Here is an 18,266-nt window from a genome sequence, read left to right as displayed (position 1 = left end):
CCAAGCAATGTTTCAGGGCTTGCAGCCTGTCTCCAGTCCACATAAAGAAATATTCGAAATGAACAAAAAGCAGCTTCCATCTGGTTGAGATGCACAACTTGGGCTGTGTAGCTGAAACAAATTGTTGTATGCCTGTGGTCAGCATAGATCTGGCATATAGAACAGATGCTCCAACACCCCCAGGCTTCCATAAAAACACACAACACCAACATACACCTCTGCGCATCCATTCCCTCATGTCATACACTGACTCACACTGTTATGGTGGAATAGATGCAGGTGGATTCAGTCTCCCCCAGCATGCTTCGGCGCCGGAAATAATACAATATGGTATTTTAGCTTTTTAAAAGATTGAAAAATACATGAAGAATCACACTGAAATGGGGCAGGGGCAGGACCTAACACAAACAGGCAACAAAAGTAGAACATCAATGTCTTGCACAATGCTGGGTTCTGGTTTTCCATATATACTGCATGACAAAAATGTAAAGATCTGAGCTGCCCTATTCTTCACAGTAATTCACACTGCAGATAAGGAATAGTTTGGAATTTGATTTTTGCCTTCTCCTCGCATAAGTTGCTTTCTCTACCAGCTGCCAACAAGTACACAAGCTCAGCCTGTTGATTTAAGATTAGCAAGTTTCACTCTTCTTTTCGTATCCTGGATTTTCATTCATTCAAATCTTAACACTCGCCATGTCACAGAGATGGCGAGTGTTAAGATTTGAAGTTTGAATCCAATTAGCTTGAAGTTTGAATCCACCTGTGCGTATCCGTGGGACAAAATTACAAAGACATCAAAAGTTAATGGCTCTGCAAACAGACACTGACCATTTATACACTGTAAGTGGAAATAAATTGCATCACCCTGCCCTAAAGAATGTCTGAATCACTGAACTTCCCATGAGGATAGGTAACCATTGTTCACTTCATTTGTTTTGTTTTTGCCCTAAGTCAGAGACAAGAAACTCAATTCTGAAGACTTTCCATTATCCAATTCCCCACAGCACAGTCTCGCTTATTTGAAACCTTACTCCCGTGTACCAGTGTATCAGCAGCACCTACCTATGCTACTTTCAGCTGTGTAAGAGCAATTCTTTGTTTTTCAAGGATTTAGGTAGTTCATCCATTAGCAGTATCGGCAAATGTGACGAAAGATGTGTTTGATTTGATTATACCTTGACTTTAAAACAACAGCGGACATCACAGCACTTCCAAGACCTTATGTGACTGTACAGCAGCAAGCGATACTGCGCAGTAATCTACAAAGGCCTGAAAGGGGGAACTGTTTCTTTAGCCAACCTGTAAATTCCTAACAGATTGAGCTTCTGGTTGAAGGCCTTGTTTTTGGAAAAGCAGCTGAAAGAAGCTTGTAACACTGCAGGATTTCTTTCAGGCTAAATACATTAGCAGATGGACAATGGGGTCAGTGATCCGAGGTTTACTTGTAACAGAGAAGCACAAAGTCTTTATCGAAGGAGTCTGTGAATTACAGTGTGACTCTTGTTTGCCAGCTTATGCTTAGCCAAGCGTTATGGTGTACCACTTTGTTCTGTATTGAATCTGCTGCAAACATGGCTGTTAATATCTTAGAATATCAGCAGTCAAAACTAAAAAGAAACACGGGCTTATTTTAGTTGTGATAGCATCCTTCTGCAGGACTAAGAATTGACCTGACAAATCATGACACCCCAATTTAGACATCTTTATTCTAAATGTACAAACACCACAAAAAGAAGCTTATTCAGTGTGCGACGGCAACGCCAGATAACGTCTGCAGATGTAATCTTCAGGAACACCAGTCTCATTTATCTGTCATCCGCTTGGGGATTCGAGGAGCGCCTTTATCGGGGTTCCGCAGAAAGGAATTCGCAGAGACTGCAGATGAAATATGGACGGGTTATTTTCAACAGAATCACTACTGGCAGCCTTGAGAGGAGGAGATAATTACCACTTTGACAAGCTTTGATCACAGGTACAGTTATTCTCAGAATGTCTATGTTGGTAGAACAATGAGATGACGGCCCTGAAATCCAGATGAGTGTGGCCTAGTTTTGCTTCTTGGATTATGAATAGAAGTGCTGTCTAGCGCATGAAGATGCAAGGACAACAAAATAGGGGTAGTTGATGTGGCATAGTTGACTGTCCATAACTCTTTTGATTTGTAGAAGTGGAGAAGAGCTACTGCAATGCTCTGGGGGAAAATGTCGTGGGTAAGTCATCCACTTGTAAATACTGTGGGTGGAATGAATCACTGTGGTTTCTTTTTTGTCAGAAGGCAGGAAATTATTCAATAGAATGACAGATGGATCAACGAGCCTGGAGTCTTGCTGGAGTCGATTTGAGCGAAGTAGGTGTGGAGTCACGAGGGGTAACACTGGTGGGAAGTAGGAAAAAAAAAATCAAGATGAAGATGTAACCTTGGCATACAGAAATAAGGTTCAGTTCATTGATATCTCTTTGAAAATGCATCCAGACCAAAGTAAACATGCCTCCCACACTACCTGCCAGAACTAAACTGAGATGCAGTGTTTCTTAGCAGGGCCACCCAGGTATAGGAAGGAAGAGCTCTTTATGTGTGTGTGTGTGTTTGATGGTCAAACAAGTCAAATGAGTCAGGTTTTGCCTCTCTGACCTCTGGAATGTAAACAACAAACCTTGAGTTTTCAAGCCAGTGTTTTGTTTATGTCACATAGTTTTTCAGGGTTTGCGAATGTATTCTTCCACCCCTGCAGGACTCATTTATATTTTACCTCCTCCTGTATCCTGCTCATTAGTCCTGCACTGATGTTGTTCTCCTGGAGGCTCAGATGCCTCAGTGGAAACTGTGTCCTGCAAAGCAAAGCCCCCATGATGTCATTTCCTCCCACATCGCTGATGCAGTTCTTGTCTAAATCCACCTGCCGCAAACTCATGTTCTCTTTCAGCATGTCAGCCAGCAGCCTGACCCCGGGGTCACCCAAGTTATTTTCGTCTAGGATGATCTGAGTCAGTGAGCTGTTTCCTTTTAAGCTGTCAAAAAGTTCCTTCCACGCTGCCAGATCGGCACCGCTGGTCTGTGCTAGCCCTAAATACTGAAGATAGGAATGGGATCTCATATATGATGCTAACACTTTCACCCCATCACTGCTCAAACCATTTCCTCCAATATCCAGCTCTAAAAGTGTAAAAAGCCTGAAAGAGCTCCATCCAGAGGGCAGCTGAGGTAGCATATTGTGTTCTGATGGGAAAAGCATAGCCTGTTGGATAGCAGCAGCTGCTCTTGCTGTTTGTTCCTGCAGCTCAGCTATTCCGTTCAACAGGGTCAGCACTCCATGGTCACGCAGTTTGTTCCCAAACAAGCTGTAGAGAGAGAAAATAGAGGTTACTGTGGAGATTTATTTTCGAGCCTCCATGAACCACTCACTTCAAAATGTAGCTGTGTGCACCCTGATATTAAGTTTTCTCTTATGTGACATCTAAGTTCAGGCAGAAAGACTTTTTTTTTTTACACGGGATGACACTGGATGACACAAACGGTGGATTTTTGTGTGTGTGTATTTTTGTTTTGCAGCTTCAGTAAAATGGAATCTGCAGAAAACTGCAGGATGTCCTGATAATTTGTTACACCTTTTCCTGTTGATGTATTTGGTATTTTAAATGCAGATTTAAGGATTTTGAATAACTGAAGAACTGAACTGGTGCATTTGGGAATAATGCTGAAATATATTCATGTGTTTTCACAGGTAAATTATTTTTACGCCCTTACAGGAATATCTTTGCCTCTATTCCCCTTTAAGAGATGAAGATACACTTTTCATTGGCTGTATTAAAAATAGTCTGCTAGCTGAAAATCTTATCTCATTTGTTTAATCTGTAAAAAGTGAAGTCTCACAATAATTACACTGGGTCACAAGCTTGACTGTCGCCAACAAAGGCCTTCTAGAAATAGAGGGCCGGTCTTTCTCACCACTCCGCCGCCGTCTCGATAATTACTGCAGCCACCTTTGCTTACCGCTTGTTTGTGGGTCTCTATGCTTTAAGTTTTGGCTTCAGTAAATAAAAACAATCAAAATCAGGTGACTGACTCGATGATTAAAAAATATCCCAAATTTCTTTGCCTTGAGAAACTCTTGGGTCACCTTTGCAGTATGTTTTATTGTTTGCACTGTGAAGCATCAGTCCTTCAGCTGTGCAGCAACTGTGTTCTTTACTTGGTTTTATGCAGTAAAGTTATTTTTCTAACCAAGGAAAGAATGCTTCCATCATTCCCTTTGGTTGTCTTCTGTGGTTTTTCACGTCTTTTGGTCTTGGCGTTATCGACAGTGTTTTCCTGTAAGAATGGGCGAGATTCCTAAATTGGTCACTCCTAAAGTTTTTTGCTGTCATAGCCTAATGATGGGCTCTCTCACTCTCTTTAGACCTCGTGTGGAGAATTCCACTGAAAAGTACCAAATACAGCGTCATCATCTCCAGACTTTTATCCGCCTAATGCGTCACAATAATAATAAGGAAACCAATTAAATATAAGCTGCTGAAAATGGGGGACTGTGTATAAAAATGGCTGAAATTCCTATACAGTTAATGTAATACTTATATATCCAGTACTTTGGTTACTGTGTTTCTTGGATTTGCTGCATTTTTATACTGTCACTTCAGTTCATATTCCTGTCTCTCTCTCTTTTTAAAAAAAGTGATATTCAAATGCTTTCAGATCGTGGCATGTTTTCTGAATTCTAATGTTATTCTTTCTCAGATTTTGATAAGACACGACTCACTGGAGCGTAGGACTTACTGCAGGCCTTTGACCTGGGGCTTCACTCTCAGAACGTCCAGCAGAATGTGAGCACCGTAGGGGCCAATGAGGTTGAGGTTGAGATTGAGTAGTGTGACTTCAGACAGGCTGCTTTTTAGTGCCCCCGCCAGGCTCAGCAGAAGGTCATCTGTGAGGTCCGTGTTCCTCAGAACTAGCTGCTCCACCTCATCAGACATGCTCAGCACTGTCATCATGGCATGAAGCTACATTTACAAACCAAGAGAAAGTCAAAGAAAATTGTAAGTCCCTCTAAAATTACAGTGCGGGAAATGAAACTGTTATAATACAGTGTTGTTATACTGTTATCCATAAGAACAGTTTCGTACAGTAAAACTAGAGCACTGTGCTGAGTGGAATATATATTTTATATCTGTGAATTCTTCTTTTCTGTAATCTTGTTGTAGAGTGGTGCAGAATGCGAGAGCAGAATTGCAAAGATATGATACAGACATAAATATATTACATTTAACTTCTAGGTTACCTCAATTACAAGAGAAGCAGCTGTTATAAAAATACAGAAATCACATTTGTACAAGTGCAGATTATTATTTTGTCCTTCATACAGAAATACATTTTGCATCTGAGCCCTGAGAGGAATATTAACATTAAGCATTTACTGTTTGTAAATGTGCGCAACAGCACACAATGTGAGATGTGTTGTCGGGTGGGAAAGAGATGTGGGGGAGACAGGTGCTGGAGGTTTTCTAAACACAGACAAGATGAGAGTCCGGAGACATATGGTCTGGCTGTCGGCCACGTCTACTGTGCCATTTTGCTAGACCTTGAGGAATTTTTCAGCCACTGTTGGAAGCTTTTTCATCATGATCGGTATGACCGAGTGAAATGCCTGCCTGCCCCAGATAAAACTCAGTGACCATTTGAACAACTCGTCTTTGTATTCAAAGCCCAAATAATAGAATTAATCCTCTGAATTCATCCGAATGAAATTAATCAACATTTTATCTGCCAAATCAATGTTACATGCCTAAAACATATTGCCACCTTTCTGTTATCAGGGTAGATTTTACATTTTGGAGGTCTGAAGACAAGTTCCTCAGGGGGGGACGTTTGTGCTTAAAAGCTAAAAATATGAACCAGTAATTAAAAGAGAAAATGGTGGCACTCAGTAAAAGCCTGAGTTTCTCTCTGTGTAAACACTACATTATTTAGTGAATAGCTGGAACACGGTAATATAGTCAGAGTGTGGAATAACATGAACAACCTTAAAGCTAGTTGAGAAGTGGGACAATGGAACGTGCATTACTTTAATGGGCAAATTGTTTTTTTAATGTTGACATTTCATTATATTATTTGGCAGATGCAATTCCTGCTCTAACAAAAACACAGAATGTAAGAATCTGCTTGAATCGAGGCTTTTGGCAGTGATTTAATGCCAGGAAAGCTTCTGGCAAAAACACAGTTTCACCACAGTAATTTGTGTTATACACACACCTGTGCCTGCAGGTCTTGCTCTCTAACGGACTCTTCCGTGCCAGCGCTCTGATTAGCCTTGTCCTCTTCTTCCTCTGGCTTTCCATCATGCTGCAGAATGGTGTCACTTTCTGCACTGAGCTCCACATCTGAGCGTTGAGCTTTGGGGCCCGATGACAGCCTCTTCTGGAGCCGGCACCTCTCCAGGACTTGGCATACAGAAAGAAAATTAAACAACTCAGGTGCAATAAAACCAACTGTCCTGAAGCCAAGTGCATGCAGTGATACTGATATCCGCGGTTAATTTGAAAATGTAAATAATAAAATCTAAAATTCAGTTTGTGCCTCTGTTTGAGCAATAGAGAAAGCAGATCAGCTAAAATTTATGCACACAGGCATGTGTGTATCTGCATAACCTCTCCCACACGTCATCCGTCTTCCTTTAAGCAGACATTTCTCAATGCATCACTTTCTTGCAAATTCAACCTTTTTCTGCTTAAGTGTATTATGTAAATCAGTTACAGCTCTCCAGGGGGATTCCACTTTGGTCCTACTGTGCTGCGGTTTCTTTACTCACTGTTTGCCTTGAACCAGTGATGTTTGCTTGGGCCTTGCTTCAACGCAGCACTCATTTCCACACATTCTTCATAGAAGTCCTTCAGCTTTTCCCCATCTCTGTTTTTCCTATTTGATCCAAGGCCCTTCTGTTTCTCTCTGTTCTGCTTAGTCAGAGCTTCCTCATCCTGCAATGAATCTTTAAAAAGAAACACTCTTTTTCTTTTCCATTTTTTTTTCTCTGCAAAGAATATTAAATGGAGATACCACAGGCAGAAGGCTTGAAGGTCATCTGTATCTCCCCTTGAAAGGCCGGAAGATTCTATTTTCCCCTATTTTTCCGTCTTGTCTTACAGGAATCAAACCAACTAAAATTAAAATTTGCATACCGGGAAATTTGCTTGTCGTGTTCAATGGTGGCTGCCCCGTATGCAGGATTGTGACAGGGCCGGTTGCTCTGTCCTGCTCTTGTCTGGCAGACGATGCCTTGTCTTCAAATTTTTCCATGATTGTTGACCTCGTTGAGCTCTTGCCGTCTTGTCTCCCTTCCCCTCTGTCATTTTCAGCTGTCTTGCCTTTGCTCTCCTTCTGATTAGTTTGACCCTTGCGTCGTTTCTTTTTGGAGGTCTCTTTAATTCCCGCTACAGGGAGGTCTTCGCTGTCTGTTGATCCTCTGCTGCCCTCCTTGGTGTGTTTTGTTGTCCTCCTCACTGATTTCTTCACAGGTTTGGCTGGGATAAATAGAGGGGATGATGGACATGACTCGATGACGCCTGCTTTGGAAACATTAGAGACAAAATGAGAAGGAAAAAATGCTTTGTGAGACATTTTGTCTTTAAACTAGTTGATCAAAATCAAGGACTGGGCCTGATATCAAAAAATGTTGATGAAAAGCTTTAGGAAGTAATGGAAAATTGAGGCCCTCATTCCAGGCTTTGTACCATTGCCAGTGCTCTGCTCTAGAGAAAGATTTAAGTTCTCCTTTGTACTGTTGTTCAGCTGCTGGCTGGAGCTGTATTTGGTTCGGAGACTTGTGCATCTGAAAGGGATGAAAATGTGCTTTCATTATATTCTACCTGCTGTACCAACATCATCCCCTGATCTTGTATCTTCCTTTTTCCTCAGTGTCCACCCACAACACATTATATCTGGAAAACAATGGATTTACCCAATATGTTTTGACATTTGGTATTAAATTCTCATTTTTCTGCCAGTGCCATGCTGTCTGTCTCTCAGAGGATGTAATCTTACCTGTAGCAGGGTATCCCACCAGCCAGCCAAGTCAATCTGAAGCAGCTCTTCCTCCCCTGCTGGAAGCCAGGAGTGTAGCGGTACTCACAGCAGGAACTGATCCTGGTAACCATGATGCCATTGACATAGAAAGAAGCACTGAATGGGTAACCTCTATGTCTCTGAGACAAAAACTGGAACTGCTCTGAAAGATACAAGCAACACAAATATTAAGATTGTAGATATTGTTTGATCTTTTTAGAAGGTAGTCTTGTTTGGCTTTTCTTGCTGCAGGTCATCACATTCGGGAATGGTTTTTTATGCATTTGTCTTGTGTTACAACTGGCTTGTGGTGCACAAAAACAGTGGCCAGGTGTTCTGCATTTCCTGCAATCTCATGTGTCACACAAAAAACTCCTGCAAGACACAGCTCTTATTCTCTCTCTCTCTCTCTCTCTCTCTCACACACACACACACACACGCACACACGCACGCACGCACACACGCACACACACACACACACACACACACACACATGCAGCAAAACCCACAAAAAGACTTGGGGCCAAAACACTTGTCATAATTGATAGCATCACTGGTTGCATTTGGAGATCGAAATCACTTTTATGATTTTAATTAAATTTTACTTTATCTTTGCTTATTGTCATCATGTGGTGATGTTTGGCACTGCTTCCATCTTTAGTTAAACATTGTGTTCAATCTGTTGCTGCCTCAACTTGTTTAGTTTAAAAGTAGGCCTAAAAAACACAGAGATACAGCGCTAGTCTATCCCCAAATCAATCTGCAGATTCTTCTTCCTCTGGATAAATAACGCTACAGGTAGCTACAGGTAGCGTTATTTATTCTTCTAAATTGCTTTGGATTGAGTTGCCCAGTTTTTGGTGACATTGGCTGTAGAGATACAGTATCAGACTTCTGTTAAAAATCTTGGATCCAGACAGAACTCACCTTGTGGTGCTCAAAGTGCCAAAAAATACATCTGAGAGGTTCACCAGCAATGTGTTGTTTCAGAAATTATGATTCAATAAAAACAAACAAACAAAAAAAAACATTAACTTTGGTGTGAGCAGTTTCATTCAGGAACTCTTCTCTCTTTTCTTTTCTACTATGTCCTCTAACCAGACCAAAGGAAGTAATGTGGCTAGCTAGCGTTACAGCTCAGACAAGAAGACACCAGAGTCAACACAAGTTCTTAGCAGACACCATCAATGTTAATGTTGTTTGCTTTGTTGTGCACGGGCTTTTTGTCGGGGCTAGACCATAGGCTTCCCTCAGTGCAGTGGGATTGGCAGATGTAGTTCAGTGGAAGGAAAATAGTTCTCTGCAGGCTATATCTCCAAAACTGAGTGACTCACACTGAAACTATCTAGATGGATAAATGGAACCAGAGGTCAGAAAGACAACATGTTTATTTGATTCTAGGATGAACCTCCACTTTGACAGCACTGGAACCATACCACATCCTGGTTGGTTCTGTGGTTTTTAGAGATTTCAGTAAACCTTTAGTCACGCATCGCTATATTGTATTTCACTCTTAAGCTGACAGTGGTTATCTAACTCACCATCAGTGAGTAACACAAAAACCATTTTACAATTTTTCTTCTTCTTTTTGCAACTTCCATTTGGGAATAGTAACATTAACTTTAAGAGACCCTTTTTAGGTGCAATCATGAGATGCAATACTCAAAACAGGACGCAGATCCAAGTGCAATTTATGTTGCAGTTCCAGCCATTGATTGGTGTCTGAAAATATCTTTAAAAAACAGATATGTCAGACAGTTTCATTTTACACTCTCTATTTAATTTTATTCTGCTTAGTCAATTCAAAGAGAGTGGGAGCTGGAGTCTATCCCACCATAGAGCGAGAGGCAGGGTAAACCTTGAACAAGTTGCCATAATCACTATTTAAACTAACTTAAACCTTCTTGCTATAAGGCAACAGTGCTACACCGCCCCCGAAAAAACATACTTTATTAAAATAAACTTAACTGGAAACAAAACATTATTTCAAAATGTTAAATTGAACTAAATCTGTATGTAATGGTCACTGCACTCTTGCCATCAAAATCACATATCACTGTATAGATAGTGTAAAACCAATGCAATAATAGTCACGACATATCTCAATGACTTTGTGGGATCCTATATAGACTGTTTGGATTGTGCTTCTGTGTATTGTCTGCTCCTTTGTTTTATTCCTACCGAGGATTTTGTAAACACATCACACATGCAGTCTGAAGCAGAAATCCATAACCTCTTTCTTGCCTGACATTGAGATTCCTTCCCTGGAGTGATGGTTGTACAGTGTATATCAACATGTACCGACTGCAAAGATGAAATAACTTGTCTTGTCTATTGACTTTTTTTATGCGATGACAGTGCATCAGGTCACACATCAGCTTTTTATTGGTGTTCGGCTAAAATTCTGCCTCAGGGCAGTGTTCTCATCATTCTCATTAAAATGTTGCTTTGATGAGGAATTAAGCTTGTGGCAGTGGACACTTAATGCCACTCATTTCTTTCTCTTACTTTGGGTGGCTGTAGCTCAGGTGGCAGAGCAGGTCAGCCACTAATCAGAAGGTCGGTGGTTCGATCCCAGGCTGCATCCTGGCTGCATGCCAAATATCCTTGGGCAAGATACTAACCCCATGTTTGCCTACTGGTGGTGGTCAGAGGGCCCGGTGGCGCCTGTGTTCGGCAGCCTCGCCTCTGTCAGTGCGCCCCAGGGCAGCTGTGGCTACAATGTAGCTTGCTATTGCCAGTGTGTGAATGGGTGAATGACTGAATGTAGTGTAAAGCGCTTTGGGGTCCTATGGACTAGAAAAGCGCTATACAAATGCAGGCCATTTACCATTTACCCCCTTAATGGCAGAAAACACCTTAAAATCTGCAAAAGGGAGTCAAATATAAAGAAATATAAAAAACGAATTTCTGAATCAGTGTTTGCCATTCAAACGATACGGTTTCAACTTTAACAGTTCCTACCGCCTGGAGTTACGAGGCCTTTGAAGACACAAATATTCTCTCCTCCATTGACTTGCTGGAGTACTTTCAGTTCATCCTGAGTTGACCCGAGCCCCAAATTCCGATGTCTTTGTCCAAGGTAGGTCATTGTCACAGTGACATTGGATTTCTTTGCCTCTTTTTGTACCTTAAGGCTGCTCTGATAAGAGGAAGGCAGAACGTGCACAGCGTAAGAAGAAGGGTTTAAAACATGTTTTAATTCAGGTTTGTTGCAAGCAAAATATCAGCCTACCTGTTTTGCAGTGCGACCTCCTGTTTTCTGAGAAGCCACTGAGGAGAAGGATCCTCTTCGTTTGTCATATAGGTAAGGGCACGACTGACTCAGACTGCCTCTGATTGAGTTCAGACTTGAAGCCTTAGCTGTGATGGCTGGGAGATAAACATCACCTTTTCCAGGTCTGGTAGAATGGGCTCCAGGCTCATTCAGCTACATGAGACGATCAGAATCAGAATACTTTTATTAATCCCTAACGAAATGATTTGGTTACAGTTGCTCCAAGACAATAAGAACAGTAACAGACTGAACTAAATTAAATAATGCAATATATTACAAAGTTAAAAATGATAAGAATACAAGATACATGCAACATTTCGAAGAACAGTTTAAAAAGAATACTTTATTTTATCATTGTCCATAAATATTATTGAATGAAATGATTTAGAGTTATGCTACAGAAAATAATGCATTACTTGTTATGGTAGCCACAGAGATCTACGGCTGCAATAAAATACACAAAAAAGAAATAAAATACAATAGGTGTTGTATATCTTCTGTACCTCCCTCTCCCAGTCTGTTTGTATTACTGTTATTACCACCTATGATAGTGTAGCTGGCATTGTTTTCACTCTGTGGCTCTGTGTCTGTATCAGTTAAAATATGGTCCTGGAGACACCTACTGGAACTACCTCAAGGTCTGTTTTGAACACTTTCACATGTCTGTCTGCCTGTCGTTGCCATGCAACTGCATCACAACTGTGTTTGATAAGACATGAAACTTTAATTGAGGTTAAAAATAAATAAATAAAAAAGTTTGATGACAGGTAGGGGCGACAGGTATTGTCTGACCACTGAGTATTACGTACTCATGTAATAATATAATAATGACATGTTAATAGGCATTGCACACTGGCATAGTGGTCAGCGCTGCTGTCAGGGAACACTTCCATTTGTACAATCTGGTTTCTCTAAAAACATGTTATGGTGCTTTTTCTGCATCATGGTTCTCATTAAACAGCTGTAGCTGCTTCATGGGAGCCCCAGGGCTGCTGTCTGCTGCTGCTGCTTCTGATAGTTAAGTTTGGCAGAGAACACATTTCACTGCTGGGATCAAACAAAGTAACGCTTTACTTCTTCTTTTTTTTTTTTCTTTTTAAATTCTGAATGACTTTTGGTCAGACAAAAGAAACAAACTATTTAGTTGTTATAGTGTAGGAAATGACCTATTTGGTAAAATCTCAGTCCTGATCATTGCCTCTTTGATCATTTTTCACCTTCAAATCTTGAAATTTTAATTAACTCAAGACTGAAATACTGCTGCATCCACTGTAATAAGCAGGTCTGTCATATGATGGGTATCATACCAACACTCTTCTTATATATTTTTTGTGGGATTTCATATGCAATCCATGTATATATTTACTCACCAGTCACTTTATTGGGTATACTTTTTCAGTTGCTTGTTAATGCGAATATCTAATGCCAACAACATGACAGCAGCTCACTGCATTTTGGCATATAGATATGGTCGAGATGACCTGCTGGAATTCAAACTGAGCATCAGAATGAGTGAAAAAAAGTTATTTAAGTGACTTTAAACATTGCGTGGTTGTTGGAGAATGGCCCCATAAAGGTAAATATACGAAGGGAGCAGCAGTTTGCTAGGTGAATGTGCCTTCTTGACAGGGGTCAGAGCAGAATAACCAGGGTGCTTTGAGCTGATAGGAAGCCAACAATATCTCAAATAACCACTTGTTAAAATCATGGTTTGCAGAAGAGCATCTCTGAATGCACAACACGTCAAACCTTGAAGCAGCAGCAGAAAACCACCCTGGGCGAAACGCCTGTCAACTAAGAACCAGAAATTAAGGCTATAATTTGAACAGGTTGGCCCAAAATGAGCAATAGAAGATTCATCAGAACTTTTGCCTGGTCTGATGAATCTGCAGCAACAGTTTGATGTGTCATGTCAACATGCACCAAAAGCTGTGAGGAAAGTTTCCATCACCATTTTTAGTCTATATGTCCGACAAAAATTAAGGCAGTTCTGAAGACAAAAGGGAGTCCATCCTAATACTACAGTGATCCACCTATAAATAAAATGGCTGGTGAGTGACCCTGTATGTATATTTGAGTTTTGTAATATTTTTTAATTCTCATTTATATTCCCACTCAGTAAATAAACTTTGTGAATAGAGAGCTTCAGAGTTTACCTGGTCATAAAACTTAAGTAAAATAAAAAACTATATGTTAGGTTCCCTCATGTGTTGAAAAAAAAAACAGACTTGTCACTAATTTGATCAAATTAGCATGCTGTTCAAGATTTTTCTGACCTTGTAGATCTCCACAGTGTCTGGATTCTCAAGGAGGAGAAGCTTGCTTTTTGCTCTGATCAGACTGGCAATGGAATGGATCATTTTAGCATCTCTAGGCTGAGCTGGGATCTGTTTAAAAAATATTCAGAAAAGGAGAATGCTCAGATGAAATGTCAGACATGGATCAGAAACATGCCCATAGAATGACTCACAGGAGTGTCTCTGTCTCCTCCGTGAACTCCTCTGTAAAAGAGATCCTGAAGGAGAGTCTTGCTGTTCCGTCTGATTCTTCTCATCGACTCCTTCTGATACGACTCCATTCTCGCAGCAACACGTGTTTTTGAATATATACCGTCAAAGGTTTTCTTCCACCTTTTACAGTTAGTAAGAGGAAAAAGTATGACTATCACAAGTTAAAGTAGACACCTGGAACACTGTAAACACTTTGCGGTAAAATAATAATAAGATAAAGGTACTGCTAACCATTCTTCAGCCAGGCTATTGACAATGGTGCTTTCATTTCTATAATCACTAATTTTACAATATTACCATTAGGGTATAAATTAAAGATGTGGGTAGAGATTCAAAGGTCTGTGATCATGGTAATGTTCCTATGTTCCTATTATTACCTTCCTGAGCTGTACTGTTATGGTTCCCTAAAGATGGTATTATAAAGTTTTTTGTGTGAGATAATTAAATGAAAACCTGGGTGGAAGCAACAGAAAAGCTCTATAATTTTCACAGTGAGTAGGATGTATATTATAGTTTAGTCAGGAAAAGATTATGATTATATAAGGTCCTTAGGTGAGAGTCTGCAGAAACAAATGTACTGGGACCTTCTCTTTTCATTTAAGTTGTAAGGTCACTGTGATCCTGCAGCTCAGTGAATAAATCGAGGCAGTCTTTGCTGGAAGTCCATTCCCCATCTCAGCACCTAATGTGTTTAAAAAAAATACAAATATGATAAATCTAAAACTAAGAAGGCACATCTTAATTCACTAACAAGCTTTCTTTTTTCTTTTACAGCCTACCGATGAATTTCAGGATCTGTAATCTAATCGCGTCATCCGCAGCCATGTCATCTGCTGTGCTGAGTGCTTCTGGGAGAGGAGGCAGCAGGCACACAGCCATCCCCCTGAGATTAGTAGCCTGCGTATGCATGAATGCGCCCCAGCCTCCAAGACTAAAAAAATTGGTCTAAAGAAGTGTTTCTTTTTGGCAGTCTGGTTTATTGTCTAAATGGCTATTCTTAATGGCCCATATGTTTTGTTTTAAGCCTTTAATATAGCTAGAACTGAGAAAAACATATGCAAACAAGAGGCTGTTTGCTTCTTGTTTGCATACGTAAATAGATAGATGACAGTGTGATGTAGCATCTGCAGATGTTTAACCTATGGTATGTCTAATCTGATCAAATATTGTAGTTTTGAGGGCCATTAAAAAATAAAAACTGAAAGAAACAAAACATCTTTATTTTGGGTTTTACTAGTACTACATGTATGCAGTACTAACAACATATTAAATCATATTTAGCATTTTTACTTGTATTGTAGTAATAATAAATTCATTATACATTTCTAAATATATTGGCTCTGAAGTATTCATAGCTAATTCCTACCACTATATTTACATTTATTTTTAATTCTTTTTTGTAGGTTTACCGCTTAATAACTATTTTAATTAATTATTAAACTAACTACATTAGTGCAAATTAAATAAATAAAATAAATAAATGCCCTCCATACAAATAAAAATAAAATAAAATAAAATGGATTCCTAAAGTTTCTTTCTATTCTCCATTATTGCTTATTGTATTTTAAAGCTGCAAATCCAAGGAAGCACAGCAAGTACTCAAAACATTATTACATTACGAGGTGTTTAAAATCTTTCTTCTTTCCTCACTCACCAATTTTTCTCATAAACCCAGAGAGGACAGAGAATCTTACCTGTTGTCTTGTCCAGGTATGAAGCTGAATATGTGTTTGCACCTGGTGATGTGATATGTCCACAGCTGCTGATCTCCTGTTCTCTGCTCTCTTCACAAAGCCAGTGACACCTGAGCAGCCGACGCCTTTGGCACAGAGTCCCCGTCACCTGACATTGGTACCTCATACATCATTAATCGCCTTTGACCTTTGCTTTTCGCATTGACTGCATGTACTATTCTTTTTTTTTTTTTTTTTTTTTTTTTTACCACGCTAATAGAAAATGTAAATTGAGGAGATTGAACACAGATTTATGACCATGAATCAGAGTCACCAATTTCATTAAACCTTTTCCCCAATTTGTCATGAGCAATTTTTAACAAATTTGCTGCAACAAAAATGAAGTATGTTACAACAAATGCTCCAACCCACATCAACTGGTGAAACTAGGTCATCTTTACATTACACGTTCTACACTCGGCATTCTTTGAGAAATGGCTGCACTTGTGTTTTTTAGCAAATACAGTCTGGTTCTTGCACAGAGACCTCCAGGGTGGAAGGGGATAGAATGATTGCTACAGCTACTTTTACTGGAATAGGAGTCAATCACACTTCTGGGCAACTTTTTTAAAGACTGATGCCACAATTTTCTGCACTGCAACAACAGTTAGCAAAGAAAAAGGGAGTGATGATAAACTGCAAACATGATAGAGTTAAAAACATAACCAATCAGCTTATTCTGGAGCTTGTAACCACATTACATGGTTCATTAGCAGCGGCACCAGCTGTCATAAAGAGCAATGTGAACTCAGTAAGCATCACTCGTCAACAATTTTAACAAAAATGGGCAAAATTTCAAAAGAAAATAATAAATTGCTTCAAAAAGAAATTGTGATTATTCAAATGTCACATCACCTATTATTAAATCTGTCTTAAAACGACTGCGAAGGTGCCCAATTGAGCAGTGAATAGTCATCCTTGCCATGAAGTCTTTTCAGTATAAGTGTTCATTACATACTTTTTATTACACATTCATTCCCAAAGTATTCATTATAATTCACTTTAAGCTTATATAAAGCTTTGTGAGGAAGTCTGATAATCAGTGAAAGTGATCTTTCACACTTCCAGCCTTTCACTGGAATAGGATATCAGTCCTTTCTGCTTTTTTGTACTATAGATAAGGTTTTTGGAGCAACAATTAAAGAAGGGAATATGGTGATAAAAGACCCAGCTTTGCAAGATGCTCACTTAATTTTTGAACTCAGTCTGCGTTTGCCTCAAATTACCTTCAAATAAACTTTTTTGTGTGTATTCTTTCACTGAACCAAAGGCTACACACTTTATCCACTTACAGTTAAGACACATCAGACTCATTAGAAACAGATCTTTAAGATGCTGGTGTTGCCAAGAGGAATAATTACAGCAAGTAAAAATAATATTTCAATGTTTGTTGTTGTTTCAAAGCAGATTTGAAAAAAAAAGTAAAATTATCATTTAAATGAACACATTCTGGTTTATTAGTGCCATTTAAGTTATAAATGTTAGCAGCGGCTTAAGAAACATACTAATGAAATATGAAGGGTTGTGTGAGACAGTCACACATGTGAACATCATCTATCCAGACATAAAGCACAATTAAAAATTAACTGAAATTTAAAAGTTTTGTCAGAGACCTTCTACATGTTTGTCTCCTTTCATCAGTTCACCAGAGACTGTAGGCATTCCCATCATGTACTGTTATTGTTATATAACAGTCATTTTCCTGATGTTTGCCCATAAAGACCTGCTCATTCTCTCTTCATCTCTCCTCTGTGAGATGTCTGAATGGTTGCACTGTGCGCACGCCTCAGCTCTCTCAAAAAGCCCGATCTGCCAAGCGAACGCTGGCTCCACGCAGTTTCTTATGTGCCGTGGCACATTCAAAGGGCCCCCGGAGGCCAACAGGCTCCCTCTGCCTGCTGGATCCATTACATTCATAAACTGATAGGAGGTCTGAGCGTATTTGGCTTGGCAGTCCAGCATTTGCTTCCTGCCATGTTCACTGAAGCAATGTGTCAGTTTATTGTGGGTTCGCCGCACACCTCCGCCCTTCAGCATCCATGATGTGATGCATTATGTGAGTGGTGCACTGCAGAGGGAGTAATTTGTCACTTTTTTTCTGCTCAGCACCTTTTGAGAGTCAAGATTTGTAAAAGTCATCAGTGGTCAGTGTGGAAATATAAGTTGCCGCTGTGAATACGTTGAAGTGAGGCCAAATTGATTGTTGATGTTGGCGTTCATAAGCTGTGTTAGAGCCATACATCACTGCATTTTATATACAGCTTATGTAATATCCTGCTGTCAGGGGACAGGTTACATTACTCAATATTTATTCTGCTTCTCTTCGTGAGAACCAAAGAGCTGGAATATTTTTAATTTCCCTCTTGTATATTTTGTGACTATATAAAGCTGCAGAGGCATAAAACAGAGGATGTTGTTGACCTAAGTGCCCCTTAATTTTGCACTTTGCATGCATGGAATGACCTCCATAAGTATCAACAAAAAAATAAACAAACATATGATGCACTTTTTCTGAATTTCGAGTTTCCCTCATTCCTCATTTGCAGATTAGTGATTCTGCATATTAAAGAAATCAGTTTCAAAGCAAGCATTTTGCTTATAATTCCTGACGAATATTCTTTGTCAAATAATAATTGTTACTTTTTGTAGTTCGCTGGGCTTTCCCACAATATTTCCATGTACATGTGGAAGTT

General features: G+C 39.7%; 1 protein-coding gene across 1 annotated transcript; it reads right to left on the bottom strand.

The window, feature by feature from the left end:
• Positions 1–1,710: 1,710 nt before the first annotated feature.
• Positions 1,711–15,739, bottom strand: LOC102076298 (uncharacterized). Its single transcript, XM_013276864.3, has 13 exons — positions 15,535–15,739; positions 13,801–13,960; positions 13,607–13,717; positions 11,289–11,483; positions 11,018–11,195; positions 8,033–8,216; positions 7,723–7,820; positions 7,171–7,557; positions 6,804–6,980; positions 6,248–6,435; positions 4,775–4,998; positions 2,754–3,342; positions 1,711–2,377 (listed from the first exon to the last, which is right to left on the bottom strand). Exons 2-13 carry the CDS (start codon positions 13,906–13,908, stop codon positions 2,363–2,365), a joined length of 2,454 nt encoding a protein of 817 aa, XP_013132318.2. The 5' UTR covers positions 13,909–13,960; positions 15,535–15,739; the 3' UTR covers positions 1,711–2,362.
• Positions 15,740–18,266: the final 2,527 nt, after the last annotated feature.

This window comes from Oreochromis niloticus, linkage group LG12 (assembly GCF_001858045.2).
Source record: "Oreochromis niloticus isolate F11D_XX linkage group LG12, O_niloticus_UMD_NMBU, whole genome shotgun sequence".
Taxonomy (NCBI): Eukaryota; Metazoa; Chordata; class Actinopteri; order Cichliformes; family Cichlidae; genus Oreochromis; species Oreochromis niloticus.
The sequence above is the reverse complement of the archived record's forward strand: the minus strand, read 5'-3'. Positions and strand labels throughout refer to the sequence as shown.

Bases quoted from the DNA above. Each gene is read 5' to 3' on its own strand.
- LOC102076298 (XM_013276864.3), bottom strand. From the start codon at position 13,908: ATGGAGTCGTATCAGAAGGAGTCGATGAGAAGAATCAGACGGAACAGC. The intron at 6,436-6,803 runs GTGAGTAAAGAA...CTGTATGCCAAG, and splicing joins TCACTGGTTCAAGGCAAACA to TCCTGGAGAGGTGCCGGCTC. The intron at 3,343-4,774 runs GTAAGTCCTACG...CTCTCTCTACAG, and splicing joins CCCCAGGTCAAAGGCCTGCA to CTTGTTTGGGAACAAACTGC.